The following is a 13194-nucleotide window of genomic DNA, read 5'->3' on the forward strand; positions in this document are numbered from 1 at the left end:
GGGAAAATGACGAAGTATGATTGTTTGAACAAGTTCCCATTATTGCTTTCAGTCATTGCCTTAATATTAATATGATTTATGAACCGCATTGCTTTTAAAAAGTTAAAAGTAGGATTTCATGTTGGTTAATTAACAAAATTATGGCTGGTAAAAAAATGGCAGTTTCCCACATACTCTGAAAGCCTCGGTTGCAAGTTGCAACAGTTTCAGGATAATTTTATAAATATTATTTTTATTTTTGCACTCGGATAATTATCAGTAGTTGTTGACTTTCCGGAGCTTTTTACTTGAACCAAAACATGACATTTGTGTTGTGTAATGTATATTACTTATTTTAGCTTATTTTGATAAATTATCTATGATTTCCTAAAATGGACAAAGAAAAAACGTTAGCAAATCATTATTCAAGCTTTATTTTCTACCGGCGATGATGAATGCGCAACAAAAGCACAAAAAGCTCCGGAAAACCAAGGAAAAAAAATAAACCATATGATAAATGAACAAAGTTTAAGGTGAGGTCGTACGAATCGTTTGTTTTATTTCACTTTATATAATAAACTAATAAATTTACACGATAAAAAGATACAGCAATGTGCTCGAACAGAATAAAAATTGAGTCTGTAATAAATTTTATTTCAGAAATTTAATATAATCTGCATTGAAATCGTTTTAATTGCAATTAGATATCTTTAATTAAAATTGCTGTTAATTAAAATGACACTGCCACACTTTAGAACAATTAATGTAGTTGCAGAAGTTTTAATTTAATCAAATCATTTTGTAGGATACAAATGCAAAGCAAAAATCACTAATTGTAGGAGTTAAAAAAATTGTTTACACCTATTTTATAGTTATTTATACATATATTATTGGAAAACTTGTCGATTTTAGTATTTGCTGTTAGATATACTATGTCTAAATCACAAAATTAGAGTAGAAACAGTACGTCCTGCAGAGCTTTTAAAAATGTCATCCGATGGTAAAATATTGTTCACAAAAAACATAATTAGGCTGAAATCTCTCAAAACTCAAAATTTTGTTAACAGACTCATCGATTGCAGTATTTGTTGTAAAATACATATAAAAGTATCTATACCTATATTTAATAGATGTAAATATATCATACCTGTCGATTTTAGTATTTGTTGTTAGATATATTATGTTTGAATTACAAAATTATAGTACAAATGGTACATTCTGCAGAGCTAATAAAAATGTCTTTAAAAATTTCGTTAAAAAACCTATCGATTTTAGTATTTGTTATTAAAATATACACATTTAGGTGTATTATGATTGTAAGTGCAACTTCAAAAGTTGTCTAAACTTCGATTGTTATTGATCAAGTACTACATATTAGGCCAAAACTCCATTCACACTTAGTTTATTTATAGCAACTATCTATATGAACATTTTCTAGTTTTGAAAGTGACATTTACCATTTACAATTTACCATTTACCATTTACCATTTATCATTTATCATATTGATGAGGTAAAACTTTTCGTGTACAGAAACCAGAACAATTTCCTATTACGGTTCAATTTACGCTAATTTCCGAATTCCGGAGGCGACAAACTTTTTGCCCAACTTTTCGTCCCCGTCATTAATTAAAAGTTCACACGTGTTATTTAACAGGGCCCTAGGAGAGAGTTTGGGGCTGCGGGGGGCCATTTGTGCCAATAGAAAACATAATCGGATACGGATCAGTAATTAAGAGATTAATTAATTGGATGGGATCCAATTAAATGGAACATATATATGGAAAAAGTTGATATTTGATATTGATTTGTAACAAATTTGAATGCAATGAAGATTTATTGAAGTGAAACTTCTGAAGTAACATTAGATGCAGAAATCGGTTGTCCGTTCATAGCAATAATTAGTGTTAAAATGTTGTTGTTAGCCCAAAAATGTTAATAATTATCTGTAAATCTTGTAGATTGTCTGAAAATATTGTATGATGTCAGAGAATTTGTTAATTTCCCGAAGGTTAAGTTTTTGTTTTTGCCAGAAAATCCTTTTTGCTTGCCTTATGTTCCAGTCATTCTAACTAAATTTATGTATTCCAACATCATTTCCGAATACAATTTGCATTTATCTATTTACTTGGCTAATCGTCGGGCAAAACTAATCAAAGGCTTATAAATTTTTGAAAACGGTGCAGCTTGTTTGAAAAAAATCAAATCAAACGATTCTGAAACATTTGCAAATCTTTAGCAAGAATTTTCTGGCGAAAACATAAACTTCGGGAAAATAGGATCGAGATTTATTCAATATATAACGCAAAGCACTTTTTAGTGCTTGCATAACGCACTGCTGCAATTTGGGTAAAGTATACTGTTTTAGAATAATTTTGAACCCCCTGTTTATTGATGAAAGCACTGGGACTAAATTGATAATTTGTGTAAAATATTGTTCAATAAATAGAACAATTAAAAACAGGTAAAAGAGGAAATGCAATTGATTTGTTAATATATGCACTTTTTGCATGAATTTTTATGTTTCAAAACAGTTTGAGAATCTGTGCCGCAATGGCCCTTGATCTTGACTTGACAGTTTTCTCTCATCCTTATGTTGGCATCGCTCTTACAAAATAGAATGTGAATTAAAATAAATAAAAAATATATTAATTTTACCTAAAAAATAAACATGTCGCGATACCTAGAAGTTTTAAAAAACGGTACAACATGCTGTCTCGTACACGTCAAGGTCTATAAATCAGTAGTTTCATATATTTCTAAAATTCTAACCTCTCCATTATCCACAGGTTACACATTTTACACCAAAAATCTGTAGACACTTACATTCAGCAAGTATAAAGAGTAATTATCAACAAAGGCATCACAATGGGGGCTCAAAATTGTTCCAAAACAGTATACTTATACCCAGTATTGCAGGAGTGCGTTATGCTAGCACCGATAAAATTGATGTAACAACATCTTTACTAGACAAAATCCCAGAGCCCCCGCCGATACCTACAGCTGAATTTGTAGAAAAGGCTGTAACACTCACCGAGCCAACTTTTGCCAGTATAGGTTTAGGCGGTTGGACTCCAGTGGGCTTAGTACAGAATTGTATGGAATTTTTACATATAGGGCTGGACATGCCGTGGTATGCAGCAATCGCTTTAGGTACTGTCGTTGTGAGGTCTTTATTGTTTCCACTTGTTATATTAGCACAACGTAATGCTGCCAAAATGAACAACTACATGCCTGAACTTCAAGCATTGCAACTTAAAATGACAGAAGCTAGGCAAACCGGCAATGCTTTGGATGCTGCAAGGTACAGCCAAGAAATGATGATGTTTATGCGTGATAAACAATTGAATCCATTAAAAAATATGTTAGTGCCCTTAGCACAAGCCCCGCTGTTCATATCCTTCTTCATGGGCTTAAGAGGCATGGCAAATGCGCCTGTAGAAAGTTTAAAAGATGGGGGTTTGTTTTGGTTTTCAAATCTTACGGTGTCAGATCCATTTTATTTGCTACCTATTATTACAAGTACCACAATGTGGTTGACGATAGAAGTCGGTGCGGATAGTGCCAGGCTGAATGCACAGAATATGCAGATAATGAAATATGTATTGAGAGCTTTGCCTGTGTTTATTCTGCCATTCACAGTTAATTTTCCAGGGGCTATCCTGTGGTACTGGACTTGCAGTAATTTCATATCACTAGCACAGGTAAATTGTTGGTCAATTTATTAAATGTTACAAAAATATTATAATTTTACAAAATTGCAGGTAGCATTTCTGAAGATTCCAAAAGTCCGTGCATATTTCAAAATAGATGCCTTAGTACATCATCCTGCAACATCTTTACCCATGAAGGATAAAGGTTTTGTGAAAGGAATTAAAGAATGTAAGAATAATTTAATTGTACATTTAAATTAAATAAGTGACAAATATATTATTGATTTCAGCCTGGACAAATATGAAAATAACACGAGAGTTAGAAGAAAGGGCAAGGGCTGATGAAATGCGTTTTAGGAGAGCAGGACGGGCAGTTGTTCAAAAAACTTATAAATACGATCCTACGAAACCGAGACCAGCACAAAAACCTTTAGCAAGTAGTACCACTTCGTATAGCACTAAACAATAAATGTATTGCACATGAAATTCATGTGTGGTATTCATGTACATACAAAAAATAATAAAGTTTATACATAATTCAGTTTTAGTATCATTTATTTTGATGATAAAACTCTAATTGTCATTTTATACAGTTAATAAAATAAATAATAAGATCAACTCTCTTACCTTAATAACATCCATTTGGAATCCTCTTCCGTTTCTAAATTTTTAGGACCTTAACTGGGACAATAATATTCACCTAAATTATGGAAAACTGACAGTTTAAATTGACTTCTTTAAATATGGAATACAACTGTGAGGATTTTCTTTATCTCTGAAGAATATATTCGAACTGCAAAAAGCATAGTTAATAATTTTATCCTTTAGTTCTTTATCCACTTGTGGGAATCTTTCTTGCCAATTAATTTCTTTGTATATTTTTGGTAATCACTTTGGTAATATAAGAAATTTAAATAAAAAAAGGACCAATATTCTAGCTGTGACTTCTGTTAACTCAAAGTAGTAAAAATTTGCATGTAATTATCTATTGCCAATTACAACATTGTCCAATTTTTGAAACTTTCTATGATACTTTGGAAAATGGAAATTCAAGATTTTTATCATCTCAACTATATTCTCAGGTCAGAGATTTAAAGGATTCCTTAAAAAGAATCTCAACACTTTAATTTTGAAACACTATATCAATATTATTTAAATAATCTGTCTATTTTTTATCTATTTTTTTAAATTATTGTCACTTGTATAACATACATTTGTTAAGCTTAAGATTGTTTTTGTTTCAAATTTTTACTGTAATAAGTCTAATTCACTCACATATTTACAATAGTTCATAATCCTGAAGTAAATGAACATTCAAATTTAAAATAAAAACATTAAACGCAGTACTTAAACAAAGATTAGATTTAATATTTAGCTGTATAAATATAAAGTCATTCATAATGTCTCCAATTATAGTATCATTTCAACACGCCATTAAGTACTCTAAATCTGCCAAAATATCCTTCTCTGTAACTTTAGGCTTTTCCACATGCCTTTCTCTCAATCTATTAACCAAATCTTCATTAACATTTTCCAAAAATATAAAATCCCTATACAATTGTGGATCAGACTCTTTCAAAAAATCATACTTCCCCACAGTATCAACTTTTACATTCAATTTATACAGCAACTCATAAGTTTCTCCAAAAACTTGTCTTTTCATACCATCGTCAACATCTTCAATAACTTTATTATCGCTGGTCGTATCATCGAAACATATACACTGATCTATGACCCCTGACAAATGCTTATTTTCCATAGCTGCAGCCACTCGTTCCTTATCGGCTAATTGTTTATTAATAGCATGTTCAGAAGCATGGGTCCCAGGTGTGATTTCTACAGTAACTTTGAATCTAGAAGCTAAAGTCCTGATTAATTTTACATGGATGGATAGACCTATTAGAGTAGCCATGCTGCAGTGTGGTATTGTAGGAGTGTAGTTAATTTTAACAATGCTTTTTTCATCATCAACTTGTATGTTTTGTAAAGTGACTACTCCCAGTTCTTCAAGGGTCATAGGATGCTCGGGGTCCCTTATGGTGCAAATCAAATCTAAAAGGTAAATGATACATTAGTTAAAGTAAAAGATATGATATTAAATGTTAGACATATTGTTCTTACCGAAAATCTCTCTAGAATCAACAGGATCATAACCTCTATCACAGTCTTTTGTCAATAAACGTGGCGGTAACTTTTCAAAGACGTGAGGATTTACATTTTCTAAAACATCACGTTCCATGTTATTTAACACACTACTTGTTTAGTAACTAAAATACAAAATATAATTAATAGATAACTTGTAAATGTGGAAAATTATAAAGATATTAAATCACATTATTTTTTGCGCAAAAGTGCAAACTGCAAGCAAACTGTCATAACATGGTTATGACAGAAGTGTCAAAGATGGCGTCAGTAATTTTAAGTTGACAGTTGCACATTTGAATATGTACATATATTAAATTTAATATTTTTATATACTATATCATTATATTTATAACACATATTACATTTAAACTAAAGATATGCAGCATATAAATATAAATCAAACCACTCGTTCCATGAAACTAGATAGATACATCATTTTTATACAAACTATAGAACAAAGTTAACATTGTTGAAAATATGACATCACACAAATTTAATATATCTGTATTTCAGTAATTAGTCACATAAATTATTCGGAAAAAATAAATCTACACTCTTTGCTTAATATAACTTAATTCAACAAATAATAAAAAGCAATGTTATTTTTCATTAATTAATTTATTTTGAAAATTAAATATATTTAAATAACAACCAACTTCACATATAATAACGAAACCTAAAGGTACCTTCACACCGGTTGGCAATATTCAACAACGACCGCTTCAACTTCCTGAAAATAAATTTCAAAATATTAAAAATAATGAAATTTGCTTTTAACATTCACATTTAATTATGACTAGATATGCTATAATATTCTATAATATTTTACAATTGATGCTTGTGCATTTTTTATAGTAATTTCATCGTAATTATACTTTCTTCACTTACATTCATTTTGCAACCAACTTAATTATTATCCAAATTTTTAAATATTAATTATAGTATATATAGATTATATAGATATAATAATGTATTATGATATTGAATTAATATAATATCATTGTAACAATAAGACAATTAACAATGCAATTGTATTGTCCTATATCGATTTTATTGAACATTGATGACGTATTCATATTATTTGAATTCTTTGAATGATTTATTCAATTATACAATTTCAGATTCAAAAATATAAAATCACGTCCTAGTTGTCTCTTTGTGGCGTCATAACCGTAAAAATAACTCGATGCAGTTATGGACAAGGTGCGGTACAAAAATTAAAATAAAAAGAATTGTATACATAATAAAAATAAAAAAAACTAAACATAAAATATATAAACTATAATATATAACTATAGACTTTATTAAAGCTTTTACAAACCCGTTTGGACGATAATGTATTCAAAATTTATTAATAATTTGTTATATCTTCAAAATTAAAAATAATTTTGAAAGTTTTGTTTATTCAAATGTTGCAGTAAATTTAACGTATTTTAATTATATTTTTCTATTTGTAACTCGGTTGCAATGTAAAAAGTTTCCATAAAACTATACACTGTTTATATTTGAAAAAATTACAATAACACCATTTCTGGAATTATAAATAGCTTTTGTTTGGCTTAGAAATATCTTTAAAATTTTGTAAGATTATCTGAATATTGGTTTTCTAGAAAAACTGATTATTTTAGCCAATATGCTATGATTTGTAAAATACATTTTAGGTTTATCTTTTAGGCTTTTTTAGTTATGTATACAAATATAAATAAAGTACATGAAATTATAATACTTTTGACGGTATATATGTACACAATAAATGGAAAAATATATGCATTCATACGCTTTATATACAAGTATAGGATCTAGCTTTTTTTTGAAAAATTCCTTAAAAAATCTACTGAATATTTTGCCAATTTTCTTCTTGTTTGAAAATTCTATTAAAAAACCACTAAATATTTTCACTCTTTTATTTGAAAGTGAAATGTAAAGAGTGCAGAGTACACAGTAGAGTTGCTTAAGTCGTACCCCCTAAAAAAAAAGTTATTTGGCAGACCCTATATTAAAAAAAATCTATTTATAATTTTATGAATACATTCTGATACACAAAACTGTAAACAAAATTGTATAAAGAAATCAAGTATATATAATTTATGTTATTATATATACAATTTTCATCAAAAATAATATTTCCATAATTTTTATTAATCATTCACACATTTTAAATACTTATTAATTTTTAAAAAGTTTTTGTCCAACCCTGAACCCACATGTGAATTTTCTATATCTGCATCCTTGTCTATCCCTATAGCTAGTGTTATTTTTCCTTCTCCTACCTTATCTAGCGCGATAGCTCCGTCCCTTTCGGACGCACAAGTCAGTACAGATTTATATGACAGTGCTCGTGTGACCATCTCGAAGGTAGCACGTGGTTTTTTGTAAAACGATTTATGAATTAGAATTTAAATTGTAAATATAAATAATAATATACGAATAATAAAAATTAAACCAAAATGTGTTGTAATAATTAATTGATACATGTGTAATTAAAAGTTTGGAATTAATACAAGTTTCATAAAGCAGTGTAAAGAAGTGTCAAGTTAAAGTTAAACAAAAGAATATATTTTAAATTGTATATAAATATATGAATAATTATATAAATGATATATAAATGTTGTTATTAGTTAATTATAAATTGATAATAATAATTGGGAAATTTAAATATAAATGAAAATGATACAATGCTAGAAACAATTGTTTTTTGGAAATATGCACAATGTAAGTAAAATTATGTTACTTATTATATATATATATATATATATATTTATATTTGTATATATATATGTGTGTGTGTTATTTAATATATATTGAGTGAGTATTTTATGAAAAAAATAAGTTTACAAGTTTTCCCAGATGTTGTAGAGTATTTTCTTGTTAGGCAATATTGTATATTATTTAATTTTGTATAAATCACCCCAAAAAACTATTTAATTTCCACTAACAGTTTAAAAGTTATCTTAAATCAAACGTTTGCTGAATAAATTCTGTCACAAGTTTTCATTTGCAATGTTAGAGTATACTGAATTGCTCTAGGTTAAAGTGAATAATAAATAGTGTTTATTATTTAATGGCAAACAAATTTCCCAAATACACCATAGAAATTAATCAAATAATTTTTTTTTTTTTTTTTTTTTTTTTTTATTTTCATATTATATAACAATCAGAGTTATTTACATACCCTATGAGTTATATGGCTAAATTAAACATAATAATAATAATAATAATAATCACAAAAATAAATGAAAAAAAAAATAACAATAATAATAATAAATAAATAAATAAAAATAGATAAAAAAATAGAAGAAAAAAAAATAAAGAAAGTAAAAAGAAACAAAAGAAAAAAAAAATTGTAGTAATTGCTCCAATAAGCAATTGACTATGGAAAACAATTTTTTTACATTAGGTCTATAGGCTGTTTCTTGCGTAGTCTTCTTATAGGTGGATTATCGAACAGATGAGCCAAAGTTGCATTAGGATGTTCAAGAATTTTAGCATGATGTCCAGTACTGATATTCTTGATGACATCCACTACGAAAGGGATGTTGAGGTCATCGTGTATGATTTTGTTGCTGACAAACCACGGGGCATCAGTAATCGTCCGTAGTGTTTTAGATTGCAAACGTTGAACAAGTCCCACATTTGATTTGCTACAACATCCCCACAGTTGGATTCCATACGTCCATACAGGTTTGATTATGGTTATAAATTAGAAGCTTATTATCTAATGATAATTTTGATCTACGACCAATAAGCCAATTTAATTTTGAGAGTGTAAGTTTAATTTGTTTTATTTTGGCTACGATGTGCGGCTTCCAGGTTAATCTGCGATCCATGTGAATACCCAAGTACTTGACTGTGTCTTTGGTTGGTATTTGTCTTTCATTTATGTACACAGCTTGACAAGTTGACTTATTAAGTGTGAAGGTAATATGAGTTGACTTCGTATCATTAATTTTGATGCGCCATTTTTTGTCCAGCTTTCTATTTCATTGAGATGATTTTGTAGGATATTGGAAGCAAGAGTAGGATTTTCATTGCTAGCCAAAATCGCAATATCATCAGCAAAAGTAGCAGTGGTAGAGCTCGCCATGGTTGGAAAATCACTAGTATATGTAAGGTACAGAAAAGGGCCCAAAACGCTTCCTTGCGGAACACCTGATTTAATGGGAAAAAGTGATGATGATTCACAATTATTTCTAACTTTATACCATCTGTTAGTTAGGTACGATTCTAAAATTTTGTGAAAGCAAGGCGGCAGCAACCATTTAATTTTTGCTAAAAGTCCTTCATGCCATACTTTATCAAAGGCCTGGCTTACATCGAGAAACACTGCTGAGCAGTATTGTTTGGATTCGAAAGTTTTATGAATTAAATTCACGATTTTGTGGCACTGTTGGATTGTAGAGTGCTGCTTGCGAAATCCAAATTGATGATCAGGTAGTATGTTAGATTCGGTTACTATATCTTCAAGCAGTAGTTTTTCAAAAACCTTCGACAGAATGGGTAGAAGGCTAATTGGTCTGTAGGACGTAACCATACTTGAATCTTTTCCATTTTTGGGTATCATTTTGATAACGGATATTTTAAAAGACTTAGGCCAGTACTCCAATCTCAGCATTGAATTAAATATGTATGTTATGAAGATATACGCTTTAATTGGTAATTCTTTAACATTTTGGATGAAATATTATCAATCCCAGGAGATTTTTACTATCCAGTTTAGTAATTACTGAAACAATCTTCTTCAGAGAGTAAAATCTTTTCTTGAAGTTGACAGAAGTGTGTGGTGTGCGAGGCTGTTGGTGCAAGTTATATGTATTAGATTCAGCTGCATGCGGTTGAAAAACTGAACTAAGATACTCAGCAAAAAGTTCTGCTTTTTCCTTGTCATCTCTAGCCCAGCAACCGGCTGCATCATTTCGTATAGGTGGATTTCTGATGCACGGCTTATTTCTAGACTTAATGGGACGCCAAATAGAATTGTCAAAGCGATTGAGGTTAGACACGTAGTTGGCGAAACTAGAATCATTTAATTCTTTAAGCCTAGTTTTGAGCTTATTGTTCAGATTATTAAAAATATTTCTGTCTTGGGGTGTGTGGCTGTTTTGCCATTTTCGCCTGGCTTTCCTTTTATTGGCTATTAACCTTTAATCTCCAATGATATACCTGAATGAGACGATTTTGCAATATCAGGTGTTGCAAAACTAGATGATTCAAGAATAACTTTATTAAGTATTTCGATTGCAGTTTCAATTTCTGTCTCAGTCTTCAACCTTGTTTGAAGATTTATATTGTTTTCAACTCTAGTACGAAATATTTCCCAGTTTGTCTTGTTGTTGCAAAATCTTGGGTTGCGAGAAAAATTCAAATACGTTGAACTGATACTGGCTATTATTGGCGAATGGTCGGAAGAAAGATCATAACTAGAATATACTTCTGCGTAAGATGGGTTTATAAACATTAGTTATAAAAAAATCCAATAAATCAGGCTGCTTTCTGGGATCGCTGGGCCAATACGTTGGAGAACCAGTGGACAAGCACAAATAATTGTGTTGCTGAATAACATTAAACATTTGTCTTCCTTTGGGATTTATTAGCCTAGATCCCCAATGAGTATGTTTGCTATTAAAATCCCCCCCTACTAAGAATTTGGATCCTAAGGACTCAAAAAATTCATAAAATTGATCACTGGTTATTGAATGACGTGGAGGACAATAGACAGCAGAGATGGTAAGGTCGTATGATAGAAGTTTTACGGTTACTGAAGTTGCTTGTAAAAATTCCTTGGAGTATTTTCTAACTCGTAGTGCACAATGTTTGATTTTATTATAATTGCTGTACCTCCATGTGCAGTACCATCTGGATGTTGAGTATGGTAGAGGTTATAGTGAGGAATATATAGATTTGAATATTGAGTGAAATGGGTTTCACTCACTAAAAGGATATCAATTTTATTTTCTATTAAAAAAAGATTCATCTCGTTCTTATGTTGGGTTAAACCGTTTGAGTTCCATAAGCATATTCTAATGAATTTAGCCATTATTTATATTTATTGATGATGGTCGATAGCATATTTAATACTATCGAGTTTTGTTGCATTAGTTGATTGAACATAGCTTTAAATTCATTTAAAAATTGAACTAAAGTAGATTCTTGAGAAACAGGTGAGTTGTTTAAATTCGATTGTTGACCTTTCATAGCCTGGGCATATGACAAATGATTAGTGGTGGCGATTCTGTAGGTTTTATTGTTAGCAGAATTTTATTTCTATTATTCGATTGGTGATTATTATTTACTGGAGAAGTATTGTTTGCAGAATTTTTGACTTTACTCACTTTTTGATAGTATGGGCATCCTTTATAATTTGCAGGATGTGGGCCAAAGCAGTTGGCACAAACTGCTGCAGTCTCAGCTGGCTTAGTGCATTTAGATGTTATGTGGTTATCTCCGCATTTGACACAGACATAAAGCCGGTTACAATATGCTTTTGTATGCCCGTACAATTGACATCTACTGCATTGTACGATGGTTGACCTTTGGGGTGGCTCAAAATGTATATTTGATTTAATATTTTTGTTAAATTAAAAATTGTGGAGTTATAAGTGTTTGGTTCCAAGTCGATATAAAACATATGAGCGGAGTTTTTGTTCTGAAATGCAAAACATTAGTAATATTACGTACTTTATGTCCTTGCTTTTCAATTTCACGTTTAATGTCTTCTTTGTCGGTAGAGAAATGTATGTACTTCAATACTACTCTGTATGATCTTTCAGATTTAATCTGATAAGTATGAAACACAATCTTTCTGTTCCGCAAAAAAGCTACGAATGTTCTAAAGTCTTCCGCCGAAGACACTTAATTTTAATTATGTTATTAGCCAGAATTTTGTTGAGTATTTATTTTTATCAATAACGTTGTTAAAAACATCAACCATTTCTCTAAAATTATTCACTCCATAAATAAATACGGGCGGTGGTAGCAATGCTTTATTAATAATGGAAGGCTGAGAGCTGGAGTTAGAGGATTCATTTTGTAGTGCGCTGAATCTATTGTTTATTTTAATGAATTCTCACTTACATTTATCGCACGTTTTCGTTTTACACCTGTCACAACTTGCCAGGGATTTAAATTTGAATCCGAATCCATTGAAGAATCCATCGAAGAGGTCGAAGGTGCTGACTGAATATTATTTGTTTGGGATATCTGTGGTTGGTTTGGTAACTGAAGCGCTGCGTATTCCGCATTTGTCATCGAAGGTGCTGACTGAATATTATTTGTTTGGGATATCTGTGGTTGATTTTGTAATTGAAGCACTGCGTATTCCGCATTTGTCATCGAAGGTGCTGACTGCATATTATTATTTGGGATATCTGTGGTTGATTTGTAATTGAAGCGCTGCGTATTCCGCATTTGTCATCGAAGGTG

General features: G+C 30.3%; 2 protein-coding genes across 3 annotated transcripts in view; one reads left to right on the forward strand and one right to left on the reverse strand.

The window, feature by feature from the left end:
• The first annotated feature begins 2577 nt into the window (after positions 1-2577).
• On the forward strand, positions 2578-4167 carry LOC113363319 (mitochondrial inner membrane protein OXA1L-like). Its single transcript, XM_026605814.1, has 4 exons — positions 2578-2708; positions 2767-3681; positions 3742-3859; positions 3921-4167. The coding sequence occupies exons 1-4, from the start codon at positions 2649-2651 to the stop codon at positions 4097-4099; spliced, it is 1272 nt and encodes a 423-aa protein (XP_026461599.1). The 5' UTR covers positions 2578-2648; the 3' UTR covers positions 4100-4167.
• Positions 4168-4912: 745 nt separating this feature from the next.
• The window catches only part of LOC113375693 (MIP18 family protein galla-2-like), a 61499-nt gene continuing 53217 nt past the window's right edge, over positions 4913-13194 (reverse strand). Inside the window, exons 2-4 of one of the 2 annotated variants that reach the window (XM_026615637.1) lie at positions 6462-6505; positions 5752-5897; positions 4913-5682 (exon numbers count right to left, since the gene is read on the reverse strand). In XM_026615637.1, the coding sequence (XP_026471422.1) occupies positions 5054-5682; positions 5752-5869 (747 nt within the window). In that variant the 5' untranslated portion in view covers positions 5870-5897; positions 6462-6505 and the 3' untranslated portion in view covers positions 4913-5053. Of the gene's footprint in view, positions 5683-5751; positions 5975-6461; positions 6506-13194 lie in introns of those variants that run through there. The other variant, XM_026615636.1, reaches the window with a different exon arrangement.

The sequence above is a fragment of the Ctenocephalides felis genome, unplaced genomic scaffold, assembly GCF_003426905.1.
Source record: "Ctenocephalides felis isolate EL2017-DRISC unplaced genomic scaffold, ASM342690v1 CF-g0.4_SCAFFOLD_00845, whole genome shotgun sequence".
Lineage (NCBI taxonomy): Eukaryota > Metazoa > Arthropoda > Insecta > Siphonaptera > Pulicidae > Ctenocephalides > Ctenocephalides felis.

Excerpts from the sequence above, each read along its gene's own strand:
- LOC113363319 (XM_026605814.1), top strand. The coding sequence starts at position 2,649 with ATGTCGCGATACCTAGAAGTTTTAAAAAACGGTACAACATGCTGTCTC. Across the intron at positions 2,709-2,766 it reads GCTGTCTCGTACACGTCAAG|GTTACACATTTTACACCAAA; the intron begins GTCTATAAATCA and ends CATTATCCACAG. Across the intron at positions 3,860-3,920 it reads TGTGAAAGGAATTAAAGAAT|CCTGGACAAATATGAAAATA; the intron begins GTAAGAATAATT and ends TATTGATTTCAG.